The sequence below is a fragment of the Carcharhinus amblyrhynchos genome, chromosome 1 (assembly GCF_965287045.1).
Source record: "Carcharhinus amblyrhynchos chromosome 1, sCarAmb.v2.hapA, whole genome shotgun sequence".
Classification (NCBI taxonomy): Eukaryota; Metazoa; Chordata; class Chondrichthyes; order Carcharhiniformes; family Carcharhinidae; genus Carcharhinus; species Carcharhinus amblyrhynchos.
In genome coordinates, this window is record NC_137324.1 from 164,175,823 (window position 1) to 164,197,842 (window position 22,020).

The 22,020-nt window shown below is 44.9% G+C and overlaps 1 protein-coding gene across 1 annotated transcript in view; it reads left to right on the top strand.

Annotated features, from left to right (window-relative positions):
• The window catches only part of LOC145346972 (uncharacterized), a 464,774-nt gene that overhangs the window by 320,572 nt on the left and 122,182 nt on the right, over positions 1–22,020 (top strand). Inside the window, exons 22-23 of the mRNA XM_080194876.1 lie at positions 5,440–5,517; positions 11,153–11,356. Coding sequence (XP_080051002.1) covers positions 5,440–5,517; positions 11,153–11,356 — 282 coding nt within the window. The remainder of the gene's footprint in view (positions 1–5,439; positions 5,518–11,152; positions 11,357–22,020) is intronic.

Consider the following 22,020-nt stretch of genomic DNA (forward strand, 5'->3'; position numbering starts at 1 on the left):
AAATTCCACCATTTACCATGGCAGGATGTGAGATATAAAGAAATGGAGGCGTTTACAAAGGAAGTTGCAGAGCTTTGGAGACCAGCAACTGAAAGTAGGGGAAGAAGAGAATTTTCAGAGTGTAGACATCTTGGTTTGACAGGGAAGGGCAAGGCCATGGATGGACTAGAAAACAAGGATGGAAGTTTCAGAAGTGAGGTGATGAGATGTAGTATTGGCATGTACTATTGAAATGAGCAGAGGGTTAGGTAGCATCTGTGGAGAGAGAAACAGAGTTGATGGGCCGAATATTAAGGCCCCTCTGGTTAGCAGGATTTTCCAGTCCTGCCAAAGTCAATGGACATTTGGATGGTTCTCTGCATTTACCAGGCTGACCCCCATCGCAGTGGGGAGGTAAAATTCAGCCCAATGTTTCAAATTGGTGACCCTTCCCTCGAACTGGGACGAAATAGAAATGTAGGAGGTTTAGGCAAGTGAAGGATGGGTGAGGGATGAAGGGTGAATGGGAGAGTTGGGGCGGGTAGGGAGGGGGGGAAATGAGGCGCTGTGGTACTGCGTGCTGGCTAGAGAGGGCGGGCAAAAGAACAAAAGGGAAGGTCTGTGATAGGGCAGGAGACAGGAGAGATTAAATAACAAAAGATTTGAGCTTAAGGCAGTGGGACAAGGAAAGAAATAAAAGATGTGTCTAGAGGAGGTGTGAATGGCAGAGTAATGAACTGCGCCTGATTTTAAAACTCAAAAACAAAAGTTTGAAACCAAAAGCTGCAAAGATATAGGAAAAAAAGCAGGGTCAGAGATTGGGGTCAGAGGTCAAAGATTATAGTCAAATTGTTGAGCAGAATGTCGAATCCAGATGGCCTTAAAATTCCTTAAACTTGCATTAAGCTTCATTGGAACATTGTAGGAGACCAAGGATAGGGAGATCAGCAAGGTGAAGAATTAAAATGACAGGTACCATCAACCCTGTCATTTAATCTCTTTCCTTCTATCACAGATGTTGCCTTTTGTTCCTTTCCCACATTTTCCCCTGTCACTTCTTCCTGGTTGACTATCTCCCAGTGCAGTCTGGGACCTGTGTCATGACAGATGGTTTCCAGGCACCTAAAGCATTCTTGGTCTAAAGTTGCCTTTTTCCCATGACTTGTCCCTGGGTGCAAGGTGCTACTGCCTGCCTTTCTGGAACCTGTCTGCTGTTTCCTCCAACTTGCCTCTTATCTGATGATCTGCCTGGGTGGAGAAGGCTGACCTGAGAGACATCAGTGTCAAGCTGATAGGCCCAAACCACGGGCTCTGGATCAGTGGCCTCATTCATCTGTGGATTGAATGATCTAATGGCACCTGTCAGATCTAGATGGCACCAAGAGAGTACCAACAAGGATTTGGAAATGGGGACATTGTTTCTGAGGTTTGGTGCCCTGACAGGCTCCCTCGCCACTTCTTGGGCGCAGAGTTGCCACATACGTGCTTCATTGATGCAACGAAGAAACCGCTTCCCTCCTATTGCTTCAAAGATACAAATTGTCTTCCCCTTGCTCTCTGCTGGGAAGGTGACACCTTCTTATTCCTACACCTGTTTGCATCCTTAGCCTCTGCTTGTGCTCTCTGCACCCCCAGTTGACAGCAGTGCTACATGGAAGTGGAGAAACAAGTCAGGCAGGCTTGTCAAGAAGCTCGAGGTGGAGGAACATAAGACAAGAAGTTGCTCCAGGAAATCTTCATTGAACTTGGCTCTGATTTCCTCTCAGTCATTCTCACCATTCTTTTCCTCAACTTCGACGTACTCACACAGAAAAGTAACTCCATAATGATGTGTCTCAGGTCAGCCTTCCTTACAGCACAGATGAAGGCCATTTGACCCATCGATTCCATGCCTTCTCAAGCATCTCCTCAGACATCTGAAGTGAGGGATTGGAGAGATCACAGAAGAGGAATCCATGTTCTACCATCTCACATAGAGTGACAAGAACAATTATACTGTCTAAGATTTCTCTAAGAACAACTGCCTAAAGTAAAGTTTATTTATTAGTCACAAGTAGGCTTACATTAACACGCAATGAAGTTACTGTGAAAATTCCCTAGATGCCACACTCCACGGCGCCTGTTTGGGTACATTGAGGGAGAATTTAGCATGGCCCATGCACCTAACCTGGTCTTCTGGACTGTGGGAGCAAACCAGAGCACCCGGAGGAAACCCACACAGACACAGGCAGAACGTGCAAACTCTGTAAAGACGGTGACCCAAGCTGGGAATCGAACCTGGGTCCCTGGGACTGAGGGAGCAGTGCTAACCACTGTGCCACCATGCTGCCCCTTTTTTGTTTCTGCCTCAAACAGATCAAATCATTCGTGGTCAAAGCATCTTTTAAAAAGGACTAAATGCCACAAGAAACAATGAGTTGGGTTTGGTGGATACTGGATGGGGCTACACAGAGAGTCAGCCTGGGAACAGATTGATCTCCATGGAGACCCTTCGTACTGAGGCTAGCAATCTTCCAGTCAGTGACTTGGGTGTTGCTGCTTATCAACATTGTGCAACAGCAGTTTAAAAGGAGACGCCCATTTTAACACTGGGGACAGGAAGAAGCCATACTGCAATATTCTGAAGGGTCCCTGGTAGCTCAAAGCTGGGCCTGAGTGAGTGTAAGAAAGGAGCACGAGTAAAGTAGAAATGAAATGGAGAACACTCAGAATATTCAGCAGCCCCGACTGCCTCTGTGGAGAGAAACTGAGTTAACATTGCACATTGCTGAGCCCCCAGATGTTGGAGATGTGTTAAGCAGCTATAGAGACAGGAAAAGGGAACAGTGAACAAAGGCAAGAAAAAAGGGAAGGTCAGTGATTTGGTATAAGTCAGGAGAGATACGGCAACAACAGGCATGTGGTGATGTAAGGTAGAAGTAGGTGATAGTGGGATACCACCTAAGAGGTTCTAAGAAGAGACATTATTGGCAATGGCAAAATAGAAACGTAAGAAATAGAAGCAGGAGTGGGCCGTTCAGCACTTTGAGCCTACTCTGCCATTCATTATGATCATGGATGATCATTGAATTCAATACCCCTTCCCCCATATCCCTTGATCCCCTTAGCACCAAGAGCTGTATCTAATTCCTTTTGAAATCAGCCAACATTTTGACCTCAACTACATTCTGTGGGAGTGAGTTCCACACATTCACCACCCTCTGGGTGAAGAAATTTCTAACCCCTAGTTCTGGACTCCCCTCACCATCGAAAACATTCTTTCTAAATCTACCCTGTCTAATCCTGTTAGAATTTTATAAGTTTCTATGAGATCTATGAGGGGAATTTCACAGTAAGTTCGTGTCAGTGTTAATGTAAGCCTTACTTGGGACTAATAAATAAAACTTTAACTTTAAACTTTAAAAGATCCCCTGTTACTCTTCTAAACTCCAGTGAATACAGTCTTAACCAACTTAGTCTCTCCTCACATGACAAACCTGCCATCCTAGGAATCAACCTGGTAAAGCTTCGCTGCACTCTGTCTGTAGCAAGGGCATCTTTCCTCAGATAAGGACACCAAAATTGCACACACTACTCCAGATGTGGCCTCATCAATGCTCATTATAATTGCAGCAAAACCATCCTATCCCTATACTCAAAGCCTAGCAGCTTCTGTCTGAGAAAATATGGTTAGTGGTTATGAACTGAAGTCATTGAACTGTTCATTGGCTCCAGAGGCTGTAGCATGCCTAATTGAACAATGAGAACTTACTGCTTGAGGTTCAGTGTAGGAGACAGAATGGGAGTGAGCTGGAGAATTAAACTGACAGGGTAAACGGAAGATCAAAGTCATCCAAGTAAACTGAACGGAGGTTTCCACATAGTGACCTGTCTTTAGTCTCCTCGGTGTAAAGGGGATCACATTATGAGTAGTGAATAGTCTGTACTAAATTGATAGGAGTATGTGTTAAGCATTATTTCATATGGAAGCATGTTTTGGGAACTGGTTAACAGGAAGAGAGGAGGTAAGAAACATAGAGACATAGAAGCTAGGAACGGGAGGAGGCCATTCGGCCCTTCAAGCTTGCTCCGCCATTCATCACAACCCTGGCTGAATGTCCAATCAATAGCCCAATCCTGCTTTCTCCCTATAACCTTTGATCCTGTTCACCCCAATTGCTATATCTAGCCACCTCTTGAATATATTCAATGTTATAGAAACAGAGCGAGTGTTACTTTCCTGGTGTGGGGAGGTACTGTGGGACAGAGAGCAGATGCTGGGGGAGATTAGGGAGCTGGACCAGGGTGACACAGAATGAGTGGTCTCTTCAGAATGGTAAAGGGAAACGAAGGGCGTGTTTGGAGGTTATGGAAATAATGAAGGGCCACCCTGAATGTGAAGACTGATGAGGTGGAAGATGGAGAGATTAACGAGAGTTTAGTTAGCAGGATTTTCAAATGGCAGTGAGATTGGGAGTGGGGGCTTAGTGGCTAGAACCAGAGGCAGCCAGGTAGAGTAGTCTCTGTGGGAGAGCCAGTCTGCCAGTATCTTCCTGCCTCATGGCCATTCCCAAGGAGGTTGGGTCGGAGGTGCACAGGCTTCTCACAACTCAGGCAGCAGACAACCAATGACAATAATTAGGCCCCTCTCCTGGTCCTGCTGAAAAGAAGCAGCCTCCCAGCAGCTCCAGAATAATTGAGAGAGTGTCCCAATCCTTTCCCCAGTAATGGAACAAAATAGTCAACATATTTTCCCAAAAGTAGGGGAGTCTAAAACTAGAGGGCATCGCTTTAAGGTGAGAGGGAGGAGATACAAAAAGATCCAGTGCGGCAATTTTTTCACTCAGAGGAGGGTGAATGTCTGGAACAAGCTGCCAGAGGCAGTTGTAGAGGCGGGTATAATTTTGTCTTTTAAAAAGTATTTAGTCAGTTACATGAGTAAGATGGGTATAGAAGGATATGGACCAAATGCGGGCAACTGGGACTAACTTAGTGGTTAAAAACTGGGCAGCATGGACAAGTTGGGCCAAAGGGCCTATTTCCATGGTGTAAAACTTTATGACTCCATAAATGATGGCTACAGGTGTGACAGTTGGCTGCCATGTTGAGTGGGTTCTCCTCCACAATGGCGAGTTGGCAGCTGTGGCCATTTCTATCATCAAAACATTTAAAAGCACTGAGAGGATGCCTCCATTTTGAAGTACCTTCTCTCTCCCTTCCCTCTTGAGGGCTGCCTAGTGCTGGGAGACATCCTGCCAACCTTAATTGGATGATGGTCATTAATTCCTATGGGGGGCACAGTGATTTCCAGATTTAATCCCTTTGTAGGGGCCCCGATTTCAAAACAAAAATCCTACCCAACGTTTCAGATTGTTTCATCAGGGCGTTAAGAGATGTAACAGGGATTACAGACAGTTGACATGGCGACTGGCAGACTCAGGCTGTGCGCTAAAAGCTGAATGTTTCGTTCTCTTTTACCAGGAACAGTTTAGCAAACAGAAGGGCTACCTAGAGGAGGAGCTGGATTACAGGAAGCAGTCGCTGGACCATGCCTATATGGTAGGATCAGCATTCCTCAATGTATTTCTCAGAGTCAGGATGAAATGAAGTCTGAATGATTGGGAGATCAGCCCTGGGCAGGGTTGTATGTACTAAACACTAGCTGTAAAAATAACTAGCTCGCGAGAGAGAGAGAAAGCGGTAACTTGTTTAACCGATTCCAAAGAGGAACAGATAAAAGACTGAATCATTATCACTTACGAGTATAAGATGTGTGTCTATTATATCAGTTCTTATTCCTTCAATGTGGACATTTTCACCCATCCACTTGCAATTGGGAGGAGCACGCCTGCTGCCAGAGAAACATTGGGCAGAGGAATTCCACATTGTTCCACATAGAATCCCAATAGTGCAGAAGGAGGCCATTTGGCCCATTGAGTCTGTACTGACCACATTCCCACCCAGACCTATCCCCGTAACATTCATTTACCCTGCTAATGCCCCTGACGTTAAGGTCAATTTAGCATGGCCAATCAACCTAACCAGCATACCTTTGGACTGTGGGAGAAAACTGGAGTACCCAGAGGAAACCCACGCAGACATATGGAGAAAGTGCAGACTCCACACAGACAGTGACCTGAAGCTGGAATTGAACCTGGGTCAGCAGTGCTGTAACCACTGTGCCACCATGCCAACCCTTGTGTTTGTTTCATTGTTGTAAAATGGACCTAGTGACAATCTGAGCAGTGGGGAGGCCCTCTCTTGATTTGCAGATGCACCTGAACCTCTGCCGCAGGGCCTTGATTCTAGGCAGCTCTGAAATGAGTGGAGGCCTCATCCCATTATGGGAGAGGCTGCCCTCCATTTCATGACCCATCCATAAACTTCAACTGACTGGAGCAATTAAGGTACAGGCAAAGGGCCTGTCCTGCTCAACACTGCACTAGGATGGCACAGTGGTTTGCACTGGTGTCTCACACTGCCAGGGATCCCGGTTCAATTCCCAGCTTGGGTCACTGTCTGGATGGACTCTCTCCGTGTCTGTGTCGGTTTCCTCTGGCTGCTCTGGTTTCCTCCCACACTCTGAAAGACGTGCTGGTTAGGTGCAATGGCCATGTTAAATTCTCCCTCGATGTACTCAAACAGGCGCCGGAGTGTGGAAACTAGGGGATTTTCACAGAAACCTCATTGCAGTGTTGATGTAAACCTTACTTGTGACACTAATAAATAAATTTAAGATGGTTAAGCTGTAAATATGTTTCTTACCAGACATACTTTGATGATGAGTTGAGTTGACACCTCAGTCAGCCCACACCTGATCCTCTTCCTCTTTTCCTCATGTCCACTCATTCCAGGATTTACTTCAGTGACATTACACTTGAGGCAAATGACTCAAATCAGATTGAGTCATAGAGGTAAAGTGTGACTGTTAAAATAGGCTTAAGAACAAATTTAAAATGGAATTTGACCTTGTAGTTTGCTGTTAATGAAGTTCCCAAGAATAGGCCCAAATAAGTAAACCGTGTTAACATCAAATATCTCTAAATTATCTTTCTTCAAGAGCATCAAATAGATTTTAAATACCAACATATGTTAGTTCACTTCTTATGGTGTTGCTCGTACAAAGAAAATTTGCCTCACTCCTAACCCCTTTTCAAGAATAATTACATAAATAAAACTTGGTATCTAAATCTTTATTTTCTAAGTATGGAATTGTGTTTTAGTCAATACCTCAGAAATTCATCTGTTTAATGAACCAGTGTGGCAACGTGTAAAACTTGCTTTTGTAGTAAGATGTGTCAGCATTGGGGTAGTGGCACCTCAGGAAGACGATAATACATTGAAATTCCACCCAGGGGACTTAAGCCAGCTTGATGTTTCAATGCTTTATTATTGGAAGAACCATCATTCTGAGACTAAAGCATATGTTTTACTCGTGAATGAAAAGAATTCAGGCTTGAATTTAATCTGATGCCTCATATCTCTCAGATGGATTTAAAAGATCCTGCACCATTATTTGAAGAAAAGTAGGAGCCTAGGATCCTGGCTAATATCCATCCTTCAAATCGACATCACTGAAAAGCAGATTACCAGATAATGATTCCGTTGCTGTTTCTGGGATCTTGCTGCCTGCAAATTGGCTGCCATGTTTCCCACAATGCAACAGTCTACACTTCAAACGCATCTCGTTGCCTGTGGAGGGCTTGGTACCTCCTGAGGTCATGAAAGGCATTCATAAATTAATATATTTTGCCCCTTTCAAATAATTGAAGAAATCCCACGTTAAAAATCCTTCCATAAAGTGGCTCAGAAAATCAGCAAGTGTTGGCCCCTTGTCGTTTTTTTAAAAAGGTTTGCATTTGTAAAGAACCTTTCACACCTACAGGATGTCGCAAAGTGCTTTACAGCCAATGAAGTACGTGTGAAGTACAATCACTGTTCTAAGGTAGGAAATATGGTCACCAATGACCACAGCAAACTCCCACCGACATAAGCAGATAATCTCGTCTCTTCTTTGTTGTGATAGAGGTTAGAGTTATAGTGATTTACAGTGTGGAAACAGGCCCTTCAGCCCAACTTGTCCATGCCATGACTGATGAAACCAAGCATGCCGAATGCTTTCTTCACCACACTGTGACTCCACTTTCAAGGAGCTGATGTTGATTGAGGGATGAATACTGGCCTAGACACCTGGGACAAATGCCTTGTTCCCTTTCAAAATATTGCCAAGGGACCACCTGCATCAACCTTTAAAGCTTTAAAGCTTCATCTGAAAGGTAGGGAATGCTGACAGTGTGACACTCCCTCACCCTGGAGTGGTTCCAAGTCCTGGATCACCCCAGATAACGATGGAATCTGTATAATCGATTTGTTTCTGACTTGTATTTTGTCACAATTCATAAGCACAGACATAAAGATTGATTTAATGGCCAAATACTGCAGATACTGGAATCTGACATAAAAACAGAAAATGCTGGAGAAACTCAGCAGGTCTCACAGCATCTGTGGAGAGAGAATAGCGCATGATAGGTGTAAAGGTAAATGTTAGTGTATGCAGGAGCATGGGTTGGCATGGGATGGAATTAGGTTGGCATATTAGCTCTAAAGGACATGGGGGTGGGTGGAGGGCTTGAAATGGCGTGGGTTGGCATGGCTGAGGCATGGGGCTTTTTTTTGTTTTATTCATTTTTTGATATCTTTAACAAGTGCCAGAGGACTGAAACTGGCCTTCCTCTGCAGCCGGCAGCCTCTGAACGCTTTCCAGGGTCACCATTCTCATTTTCACCCGTGCCCGCCCCAATCCAAACATCAGAACCTCTGGAGCACTTCCTCCCAGTTTAGGTTTATGGAAACGGAATTGCCCTGATTTACCGCTCCTGACCCGGGGGCCAAAGCTCCAGCCGTTAAATGACAACATAGTTAGTGGGGCAGTGGAAATGTTGAAAACGAGCATTCAGACTGATACATGCAAAGGGATGGAAGTGAAATGGGCACAAAAACTGGGACCTGAAATTGGTGAATTCTGTGTCGATTCCAGAAGGTTAAACTAAAAGATTATACTCACACATACAAAATATAAATGTGCAAAAGTAGTCCATTCAGCCTCTCAAGCTTGCTCCACCATTTGATGTTGTTATGACTGATCTGTTTGTGTACCAAGTTCTACATCGACTCCTGGTTAACCTTTGAATCCCTTGCCTAACAAAAATCTATCTATCTCTGCCTTAGAAATATTCAATGCCCCACCTCCACCACCTTCTGAGGCAAAGGGTTTGAACGTCACACAGCCCTCTGAGAGAAAAAATTCCCTCATCTCCATCCTAAAAGGACGAACTTTAATTTTAAGTGTTCCCTGGTTCTGGAGTCAACCACAAGAGGAAATATCCTCCCAATGTCCATTTCTCAATACAAACATCTCAAACTTTATCTTTATCAAAATCATCTAGAAATCTCAGTATCCATTTGTTGCTTTAAATTGGGCAGCACGGTGACAATACCAGCCTATGGTGACTGCACGTTCTCCCCGTATCTGCGTGGGTTTCCTCCGGGTGCTCCAGTTTCCTCCCACAGTGTGAAAGATGCGCTGGTTAGGTGCATTGGCCATGCTAAATTCTCCCTCTGTGTATGAAACAGGCGTCAGTGTGTGGTGACTCGGGGATTTTCACAGTAACTTCAGTGCAGTGTTAATGTAAGCCTACTTGTGACAATAATAAATAAACTTTAAAAACTTGAAGGAGCAGAAAAAGGGGAATTAAAAATTACACTATCTGAAATCTTTCTGTGAAATGACACTGAAGAATCAACTAGGTTTAAATAAATTTGTGTAAATAGACAGGTTTTGATTCGTTATGGTAATCAGTGTTAATGTTGGCTGAGTAGAATATTCTCATGAACCCCCACTTTTATAATGTAGTCCCAGCATCAATCATGTCCATAGCATAGGCAGTGTAGTCAATTGTAAGGTGGACCTCCCTTTACCCTGCCACAGGGTGATGCTAAGGAGAATGATGGTTACTTCTGCTGGTATAACCTGTGGTGTTATAGCATTACTGTCACAACTAACCATGCTCATGAATGTGAAATTTTACTTAAAATGAAGTAGCGTGCAGTTCAGAATATCTGCTCTTTGATTCCAGAACCAAGTTGAAAACTGTTGATGCAGCTAGGTGTAAAATGAATAAGATGCACTGAAGATGAGAAAGGTGAAGGTGAGGAGAAACTTCGAAAGAGATGTGAGGAGCAAGTTTTTTACAGAGTCTGGTGTCTGGAACACATTGCCGGGGTGATGGCGGAGGCAGATGGATAGGGGCATTTAAGGAGCTTTTAAATAGGCACATGAATATGCAAGGAATAAAGGGATATGGACCAAGGGCAGGCAGAAGGGATTGGTTTGATTTGGCGTCATGTTTGGCACAGCATCATGGGCCAAAGGGCTGTGTTCTATGTCCTGACATACTGACAAGATATATATGTAGGGAAGTCATAAGCGTACACTTCCGCTGTGGAGAGGAGTATATTTGGATATGTGCTGTTTTGATTCAGAAAGCTAAAAGGATTGCCTCAGTGGTCCAGCGCCTGTACTGTTTTGGTGCTGTGTAGCATTGTGCTGTGTGGAATGTGACAATCAGGCTGGCGAGAGCTGCCAAAGCATTTTCACCGCCACGCCCCTTGTCGAGTTACTATGGCAACGTTGGTGGAAACACAGTGACCAATTCAGAGCCTTCAAGGCTGTAGACCTCAAACTACGGCCGGCTCAGAATGAGTGTGTTTACCAGATCGGATTTAGAGTTCTTAATATCAGTGGGATGTTGTCGCCTTCTCGGCTGCTGCCTGTGATGTTGAAACTGGATATGTTGGTCATAATGCGAAGTGTCTCAACTGTTGTTGGACATGTTGCTAATGGCAACAAAAGGGCACAGTAAACTTTCTAACAATAGGGTGGCGTTCCAAGGAACCTATTTTATATTGTGACCCTTTCAGTAGTCAGCCTGTTTTAGGTGTCGCTGACACTATATTGCACAGGGTGCCCCTATTGCCCTCTTGCTTGTCTGCCTTGTGTGAATTCTGATCCTTTTGCTCGAACAGTGCTGTGGGTTTACGTCACGCGGCTAACTCTTTCCCTCACAAACAGCCTTTCGTTTTAATGAGTTAATGCCTGCTGCGTTAATATGTGTGTGTACACTCTCCTCCTCAGCAAATTCAGGAGCTGGAAGCCACCCTGTACAACACTTTGCAGCAGTGCCCTGGAAACAAAGTGAGTGAATCTCTGACGGAGGTGCAGAAGGAAGAGCTGAAGCTGGCAGTCGAGAAGTGGCGACGCCAGGTCCTGAGGCAGAGCCGGGAGTACGATGGTCAGATTTTACAGGAGCGTTTGGAACTGTTGCAACATGCACATCAGGTATTAGACGTGCCCAGCATGTTACAGGTAGTACTCAAATCTGCTTGAAATGCTGCGCTTTGCTCCTTCAGTTAATTATTTCAAAAGTAGTGAGGTTAATCAGGCTGATTATGCCCCTTTAACAGCCAACTCATTTTGATGTGTTTTTTTCTGAGCCAGTAAGTGGTACTTGGAGCATGTCTATTGACTTGTTTATATTGCCTTATTCAAAGGCTTAATTAATGCAAACAGGCTACTTGCAGTCCTGAAGAAAATAAATTTCCCTGAGAAAGCTCCACATTAGACACAGAAAACGCAGGCACACGTGTAAACACTAAAGGACTTGCCCAGTAATTAACCTTATTGCTTTGTCAAACACCTGGGCAGCACACTTATTATTTGAAGAGTTGTTTCAGTACCACATCTGCTTTTAAAGAGACAACTTGGGCTACATGCTTTTGAGGGCAACTACTATTCTAGGATAGGGAGGGGAGGTGCTGATATGAGCCTTTCATAGAACCACAGAATCCCTACAGTACAGAAGGAGACCATTCAGCCCGTCAAGTCTGTGCCAACCATGATCCCACTCAGACCCTTTTCCCATAACGCCACACATTTGCCCTGCTAATCCCCTTGGCACTAGGATCAATTTAGCACGGCCAATCAACCTAATCTTTGGACTGAGAGAGGAAACCGGAGCACCCAGAGGAAACTCACACAGACATAGGGAGAATGTGTAACCACCACACAGTGACCCGAGGCCAGGAATTGAGCCCTGGTCCCTGGCGCTGTGAGGCTAACCATAAACCACTGTGCTGCTCCAGTTATTCAGTTGTATACAGAACAGGGCTTTTCGGAAACCTAATCTGACTAATCTCTAAATTCATACCATCACTGCTTTTATACAGAGCAACAGAGATGAATTTACAGCTGGTGGGGCTCTCTACAGCTTCATTTCCCAGCCCCTCCATCCTGTGATCTGAAGGTTGAAGCCCACTTCTCACATACGCCCTCTCATCCCACTTCACCCCTCACCACTCACACTTCATACTCATTCTCTGGCCCCCCTCGTACCCCATTACTTTCAGTGGGGTAGTGGGGCATTTTGAGATAAAAATCAACATTGGCCATTTAATTTCCCTATCTTCTATTATGTTGTTTTTCCATGTATTAATCACTTGAGTCCCCCAAATGTCTCCAAGGCTTTGACAAAGAGTCATCTGGACTCGAAATGTCAGCTCTTTTCTCTCCTTACAGATGCTACCGGACCTGCTGAGATTTTCCAGCATTTTTTCTCTTTTGGTCTGTAAACTTCTGTTTTTTGAGTGAAAAATATTATTGCCAGTTGACATTTTATTTTAAACCATAAATCACTCTTTAGTATGGTGAGACATCCATTATTCAACAGTTTAATCATGTAATTCAAGCCCATTGATAGATAAATTACAGAGCTTTACTTACAAGATATAGAATTTGATTTGATTTATTATTGTATTAGCGTACAGTGAGAAGTGTTGTTTCTTGCATGCTATAGAATAAAACATAGAATCTTACAGTGCAGAAGGAAACCATTCGGCCCATCAAGTCTGCACAGACCACACCCCCACCCAGGCCATATCCCCATAATCCTGCATATTTACCCTCCTAATCCGTCTGAGATACAGGGGCAATTTAGCATGGCCGATCCACCTAACCCGCACATCTTTGGACCGTGGGAGGAAACCAGAGCACCCGGAGGAAACCCACACAGACACAGGGAGAATGTGCAAGCTCCACACAGACAGTGACCCAAGCTGGGAATTGAACTCAGATCCCTGGCGCTGTGAGGCAGCAGTGCTCACCATTGTGCTGCCTTATACAGACAAAGCATACCGTTCATAGAAAAGGAAAGGATTGAGTGCAGAATGTGGCATTACAATCATAGTTGGGGCGTAGAGAAAGATCAACTTAGTGCGAGGTAGGACCATTCAAAGTCTGGTGGAAAAGAGTCAGCATAAAGTTTTAGAAACGTAGAACGAGAGTAAAACATAGAATTAGAAGGTATGCTGGGCACAGCTTGTAAGAAGCTGCCTCGCTCAGGCGCCATCTTGAGGAAAAAAAACAATTTGAATAATATTTGATTTGAATAAAACTGGGTGAATAGAGTTAAGATACAGGTCAACCATAATGGCTTTTTAACAGCTGTATTAACTTGTTCTGCCACTTTACATTGGGAGGCCTTGCTGTCACATTACTATTGTGCAGCAAACTCTGGAGTCAGTTATTCATGATCAGAACACAGGCAGCAAGAAAAGGTGAGCAGGGCTTTTGCAACCAGGACATTGCATAGACGCACACAGCAGAAGGTGTGAACCAAGGAGACAGCAGGGAGAGGAGCTCTGGCCTGTATCATAGGACAGGCTGCACAGTGAAAGTTAGTTCGAAATCATAAAATCCCTATGGTGCAGATAGAGGCTATTCGGCCCATCGAGTCTGTACTGAACACAATCCCACTCAGGCCCTATTCCTGTAACCCCACATATTCACCCTGCTAATCCCCTGACACTAGGGTCAACTTAGTATGGCCAATCAACTAAGCCACACATCTTTGGAGCGGGGGAGGAAACCGGAGCAACCAGAAGAAAACCACACAGACACAGGGAGCTTATGTAAACTCCACACAGTGACCCGGACTGGAATTGAGTCTGGGTCCCTGGCGCTGTGAGGCAGCAGTGCTAATCACTGGGCCACCATGCCACCCCATTTTATATTCTATATTTCACATTAAGTGGAGCTAAAGTTGTCTACTCTATATTAGTAGCAGGTGAATACAAATTCAACAAAGTCATTTTGATCATACCTATTGCCCTGTAACATAGAATAAGGCATCTCTCAATTGAAACCCAACTGCACCTCAACTAATGTTAACTTAGTCCATGGTCAGTGAAATTGTAGCAATGTGTAAAGTGATGTGGGTATCTAGTTTAGGTCTTGAGGATGCTATTGTTACAACCCTGGGTTATATTATCTTGCACATAAATGGAGTATGGCATGAGTCAACTTGTATAAAGGTAAAACATTCCAATTGCTTTCGAGAGTGGCTGATCCTTTTGAGCCTGGAAAGGTAGTCGCGACAGACTGGAAATTGTTCGTGTCACTTAATTAGCCAGGGTGGAGTTTCATAGAATCATAGAATCCTACAGTGTAGAAGGAGGACATTCGGCCCATCAATCTGCACTGGCCACAATCCCACCCAGGCCCTTACCCCATAACCCATGCAGTTACCTTAGCTCGTTCCCTGACTATCAGTTGCAATTTAACACAGCCAATCTACTTAACCCGCATACCTTTGGGCTGCGTGAGGAAACCAGAGCACCCAGAGGCTGAACCATAAAATGTTGAGAAGCCAATTAATCCCTTTCCATTGTTAATGAACCTTCTGGCATCTACTGTGCTGTATAAATGACAATGAATTGTAATGTATTCCAATGTGCTGTGTGCAGTATCCAGGCTACTGATAAGTTTGGCTGGAGGCTGGAGAATCCTTGGCTGTGAATGGGTGTCAATGGTAGGGGCCATGAAATTTAGACAGGGGGCGTCAAGTTGATTCCTCCACACCCGTTGCTGGGCGGAGGGCTAAAAATCCTGAGAGGCTCGCACGAGTTAAAGCTAACCTGCACGACTCAAACGCACCCTGCATCTCCTAAAGGACACTTCACCGTGACTGGAGCCAGTGTTGGAAGTTATGCTAAAATTCTGACATGGGAAGACAGTCACGGCACAACCTGGCAGGGAATGGGCTCCAAGATTTTCTGATGTTGCACTGGCCAACATTAAGGGCATTTAAACGATCATTGGATAAACACGTGGATGATATTGGAATAGTGTAGGTTAGATGGGCTTTAGATTGATTTCACAGGTCGGCGCAACATTGAGGGCCGAAGGGCCTGTACTGCGCTGTAATGTTCTATGTTCTATGGAGATGTTGTCCACCACTTCAATGGGCAGTAAGTGAAAATGAGGAGAGATCTATTCAGTCCACACTGGATTGATTGAGGAAGCCCCCTCTACAGCCCTTACAAAGGCAATGGGAGCAGAGAGCTGTGGTCAGTGCTCGGAATCTAGCTGAAGGGCTTGAACACAGTGTTACCAACAGCTTCCATGACCCCTTCATGAGTGATTTTGATTAGATTTGAGTTGATTTATTATTGTCACATGTATTGGTATACAGTGAAAAGTATTGTTTCTTGCGCTCTACACAGACAAAGCATACCATTCATAGAGAAGGAAACGAGAGAGTGCAAAATGCTGAGTTATAGTCAGAGCTGGGGTGTAGAAAAAGATCAACTTAATGCGAGGCAGGTCCATTCAAAAGTCATGATGGCAGCAGGGAAGAAACTATTCTTGAGTCAGTTGGTACGTGACATCACACTCTTGTATCTTTTTCCTGATGCAAGAATGTGGAAGAGAGTATGTCCGTGGGGTTCTTAATTATATTGACTGGTTTTTCAAGGCAGCAGGAAGTGTAAACTGACTGGTTAAGGTCACTGAAAATATCACTAATTGCATCATTAGCAACTATCTCATTTTGTTTTTGTAGTGCTTGGTTGATTATAAGAACATAAGAAATAAGAACATAACATAAGAACATAAGAAATAGGAGCAGGAGTAGGCCATCTAGCCCTTCGAGCCTGCCTCGCCATTCAATAAGATCATGGCTGATCTGTCATGGCTCAGTTCCACATTCCCGCCCTTTCCCCATAACCCTTAATCCCCTCGCTTATCAAAAACCCATCAACCCGTGTCTTAAAAATATTTAGCGAGGCAGCCTCCACCACTTCAACGGGCAGAGAATTCCAGAGATTCACCACCCTTTGAGTGAAGAAGTTCCTCCTCAACTCCGTTCTAAACCGCCCCCCCTTTATCTTGAGGCTGTGCCCCCTAGTCCTACTATCCTTTCTGAGCGGGAAGAGTCTCTCCACCTCTATCCTATCCATCCCATTCATCATCTTATACGTCTCAATGAGATCTCCCCTCATTCTTCTAAACTCTAACGAGTACAAGCCTAATTTATTCAGCCTCTCCTCATAGCTCAACCCCCTCAACTCCGGCATCAGCCTAGTAAAACTCCTCTGCACTCCCTCCAAGGCCAAAATATCCTTGCGTAAGTACGGCGCCCAAAACTGCACACAGTACTCCAGCTGCGGCCTCACCAATGCCCTATACAGCCGCAGCAAGACCTCCCTACTTTTATATTCAATCCCCCTTGCTATGAAGGCCAGCATCCCATTCGCCTTCCTGACCACCTGTTGCACCTGCAAGCTGGGTTTTTGTGACTCATGCACAAGGACCCCGAGGTCCCTCTGCACCATTGCCTGCTGCAGTTTTTCTCCACGTAAGTAATAATCCTTCCTACCATTATTCCTACCAAAGTGGACCACCTCGCACTTGCCAACATTAAATTCCATTTGCCAGTTCCTGGCCCATTCGCCCAGCCTATCTAGATCCTTCTGCAGACTCTCCAAACCCTCCGCACAATTTGCCGTTCCTCCAATCTTGGTGTCTATTTAAATCCTATTAAAATACAGTGATTCAAAGGAGTTATCTAGTGCCCCAGCTCCATGGGGACGTTTGGGTTGTTAGAGAGCCTTGTAACAGAGAGGGAACATGTTCCAGCTAGCCGTGGCTCAGTGGAGATGGGATTCTCACGCCCTGAGACTGAAGGTTCCGGCTTCAAGTCCACTCCAGGGCTTGAGCACAGAAAGCAAGGCTGATCTTACAGTACGGCATTGAGGAAGTGCTGCACTATTGGAGGCGCCATCTTCCAGAGGAGACATTAAACTCAGGTCCCATCTGCTTGCTGGCTGTGAAAGGTCCCAGGGCACCATTGCTGAGGAGATAGCTGTGAAATTCTACCGAGAGTTAACACTGTGGGTTATGATCTTCCGTTCAAACTGGACTATGTTAGAGGTGAACAGCTTTTAAAAACAAGTGCAAAGCCTGTGAAGATGGCGGGGGTGGGGGGCTGGGGGGCTGGTGTTGGGAGGTGCTGGGTGGGGGGAGGAAGTGGGTGGGGGGCGAAGAGCAGCGTGGGGGAAGAGGAGTGGCAGGAGCGAGTGGGGGAGGAGGAGGTGGGTGGGGGGAAGAAGTGGATGGGGGGACAAGCAGGGTGGGGGAGGAGGAGTGGCAGGAGCGAATGGGGGAGGGTGGGAGGAGTGGGGGTGGGGAAGAGGGTGAGGGGGGTGTACACAGAAGGAGAAGTCAGTGATAAAGCGAAGGCAGGAGTTATTGTATTGTAAAAGTGAAGATGGTGCGCATAAACACCTTTCCCTTTTCTTTTATCCCCTGCACCTTACTACACTTTCTACAAAGATACTGCCTTTGTACTCTCTACAAAAATACTCACTGCTAACATCTTGGTTGTGATAAAATGCTTTTGATATTTTCCTCACAAACAGAATTAATACTAACGTCCCTGGCTTAGTGCCAGCTTTGAGAGGCGCGGAGAGTGTTACTGGCTGATCAACCCTCATACTCAGAGCAGCTAAATTAAAAAAAGAAGCCAAGCCTGTTCCTATCAGTTTCAGTTTAGGAAACCTGGTTGGCATGGATGAGAAGGGTTGAAAGGCCTGTTTCTGTGCTGGATATCTCTATCAGCCTATGGGTGGAATTGTCCTGTCCCGCCCGCCATAGGAATGATAGCGGGTGGGGCGTGGACCACACAGAGGTCCACAGACCTTGGGCAAGATTTTCCTGTCTTAGGGTGAGCACAGTCGGAAAATCCTTCCCTCTGACTCTATTTTCTTCAATAATAATGAAAACACAGAATCTGAAGCACTTGTCATTACCTGTAAGTGCTTCTTCAATAATTTACCTTCCATGTTTCTTCTTACTCTCCAAATGATAAATGATTTGGGGGGAAGAGCTTTCATTACTTAGCCCATTAGTTATTTGTCAGATTGGCAAAAGGTTATTTTTTTACTTGCAAACAGCTCAGAAGCAGCTGTTATTTCTTCTCCCAGTGACGGTTGCACGCATTGAAGGGGATCACTGTTTTGTCAACAAATCTTATCAAAACCCTGCTTAAACAGTTTTATCTCATGCGACGCTGGAGGTAAGACAGGAAATCAGTGCTCTGGATTTATTGCTCAGTCTGAGATTCACTAATAACACATGAACAAACAAGTGCTGCGCTGTTTCTGACAGGTTGTTCTCTCAGGTTTCTCTTTGTAAACGCAAGGCACAGTTTTCTGAGGTCACGCTGACTTCCATTTTAATTCATTCATGGGACATGGGCATCGCTGGCTTGTCAGCATTTATTGCCCATCCCTCGTTGCCCAAGAGAAGGTGGTGGTTAGCTGCCTTGTTGAACAACTGAGTGGCTTGCTAGGCCATCTCAGATGGCAGTTGAGAGTCAACCACATTGCTGAGGGTTGTGGAGTTATATGAAGGCCAGATCAGATAAGCAGATTTCCTTTCCCAAGGACATTCATGAACCAGATGGTTTTTTCCGACAATGAACTTTTTACAGTCATCAAGAGATTATAGATAGCTCCAAGAAAAACAGGTAGGTAATAGTAGGGGACTTTAACTTTCCCAACGTTGACTAGGACAGCCATAGTATTTGGGGCATGGATGGAGAGAAATTTTGTTGAGTGTATTCAGGAGGAATTTCTCATTCAGTATGTGGATGGCCTGACTAGAAAGGGGGCAAAACTTGACCCCCTCTTGTGAAATAAGGGAAGGCAGGTGACAGAAGTGTTAATGAGGGATCACTTTGGGACTAATTCCGTTTGTTTTAAGATAGCTATGGAAAATGATAGGTCTGGTCCAAAAGTTAAAATTCTAAATTGGGGCAAGGCTAATTAGACAGGAACTTTTGAAAATTGATTGGAGGAGTCTGTTGGCAGGCAAAGGGATGCCCGGTAAGCAGCAGGCTTTCAAAAGTGCGTTAGCCAGGGTTCAGAGTAAGCACATTCCTTTTAGAGTGAAGGGCTAGGCTGGTAGAAGTGGGGAACCCTGGATGCCTCAGGATATTGAGACTCTGGTCAAGAAGAAGAGGGAGGCATATGGCATGCATAGGCAGCAGGGATCAAGTGGATCCCTTGAAGAGTATAGAGGGTGCCAGAGTATAGTTAAGAGAGAAATCAGGAGGGCAAAAAGGGGGAAAGAGATTGCTTTGGCAGATAAGGCAAAGGAGAATCCAAAGAGCTTCTATGAATGCATAAAAGGCAAAAGAGTAACAAGGGAGAGAATAGGGTCTCTTAAGGATCAAAAAGGTCATCTCTGTGTGAATCCACAGGAGATGGGTGAGATCCTAAATGAGTTTTTCTCATCGGTATTTACTGTTGAGAAAGGTATGGATGTTAGGGAAATAAATAATAATATCTTGAAGAGTGTACATATTACAGAGAAGGAGGTACTGGTAGTCTTAGAAGCGCATCAAGGCAGAAAAATCCCTGGGACCTGATGACGTGTATCCCAGGGTGTTGTAGGAGGCTAGGGAAGAAATTGCAAGTCCTCTAGCAGAGATATTTGAATCATCGACAGCCATAGGTGAGATGCCTGAAGATTGGACAGTGGCAAATGTTTTGCCTTTGTTTAAGAGGGGATGCAGGGAAAAGCCTTAGAACTACAGGTTGGTAAGCCTACAGTCTGTAGTGACTAAGTTTTTAGAAGATATTCTGACTGACACGATCTACAGGCATTTAGAAAGACAAGGACCAATTAGGGACAGTTAACATGGCTTTGTGAGTGGAACATTTTTTGAAGGGGTAACGAAGAAGATGAGGGTAGTACAGTCAACATTGTCTACATGGACTTTAGCAAGGTCTTTGACAAAAAACCGCATGGTAGGTTGTTGCATAAGGTTAGAAACCTGTAAAACTCTAACAGGACTAGACTGGGTAGATGCAGGAAGGATGTTCCCGATGGAGGGGGTTCCAGAACCAAGGGTCACGGTCTAAAGATCTGGGGCAGACAGGACTGAGGTGAGAAGTCAGGAGTTAGGAATACTGCAGCGAGTAACTCACCTCCTGACTTCCAAAGCCTGTCCATCATCTACAAGGCACAAGTCAAGCGTATGATAGAATACTCTCCACTTGCTTAGATGGGTGCAGTTCCAACAACACTCAAGAAGCTTGACACCATTCCAGCACAAAGCAGCCTGCTTGATTGGCAACACATCTATAAACATCCACTCCCTCTACCATTGATGTTCAGTAGCAGCAGTGGGTACCATCTACAAGATGCACTGCAGCAATTCACCCAAGATCCTCAGACAGCACCTTCCAAACCCATGATCACATCCATCTAGAAGGACAAAAGCAGCAGATACATGGGGAAACCACCACCTGGAAGTTCCCCTCCAATTCACTCACCATCCTGACCTGGAAATGTGTCGCAGTTCCTTTGCAGTCGCTGGGTCAAAATCCTAGAATTCCCTCCCTAATGACATTGTGGGTCAACCCACAGCATGTGGACTACAGCGATTCAAGAAGGCAGCTCACCACCATCTAGATCATTACCCAACTAGGGATGGGCAATAAATACTGGCCAGCCAGCGACACCCGTGTCCCACAATTGAATACAAAAGTGGTGAGCCTGTGGAATTTGCTACCACAGAAAGCAGTTGAGATCAAAACAGTGTTTGTTTTCAAGAAGGAATTGGATATAGCTCTTGGGGCAAAGGGTGTTCAAAGGATGTGAGGCGTGGTGGGAGTGGGATCAGACTGTTGAGTTGGATGATCAGCCATGATTATAATGAATGGCAGAGCAAGCTTGAAGGGCCAAATGGCCTCCTCCTGCTCCTATCTTTTATGTTTCTGTGAAAGCTGCCCCAGTGGTTCCAGTAAATGGTTCCTGGAAGATTTTCCTCTCTATTCTTCATGGATGACCGTCCCCACAACACTCCCTCCCCCTGTAAATTTTAACCTTTACATACCTGTCCTAGTACACCTCCGTTTTGTCGTGACCTCAAGGTCTTTGGTCTGCTTGAGAAGTGTGTATCTCTTCTGGGTGGCACTGCTGAAGCTTCTGGCGGCACTGCTGTTAGCCCTGAGGAGTGCACCCACCATCCTCAACTGAACTGCTGACCCATAGGCAGCCGATTAGAAAGGTCAGCTTCAGAAAAATCATCAAACAGGTCCCACTGCCAGTAAAGGCCTTTTTTAAAATTAATTTTATGGGGTGTGGGCGTCCCTGGCTGGATCAGCATTTACTGCCCATTCCTAGAAGCCCTAGAGAAGGTGGTAGTGAGCTTCCTTCTTGAACCGCTGCAGTCCATGTGGTGTAGGAACACCCACAGTTTTGTTAGGGAAGGTGTTCCAGGATTTGGACCCAGCGACAATGATATAATTTCAAATCAGGATGGTGAGTGACTTGGAGGAGATACCCTAGGTGATGTCGGGGTCCTGAAACTCGCTGTAAAATTCAGTCCATCAACTTATATTCTCCCTCCAAGACCACTGTCAATCTCACTGAGTGTTTTCAACATTTTCTGATTTCCAGCAACTGCATATTTTGCTTCTGTATTGAAATGAAAGAGGAATTTGATTCCATCTCAGTTGAGGATATGCATTCTTTGTGAAATTTTTTTTAAGGGTTTAATTAGTTGGAACAGAAGAGCTGGAAGAGGCTTCTATTTTACTTCCCATTGTTTTCAGTGATTCATTCCAAAAGTAATATGTACCCTTGTGTTAAAACAA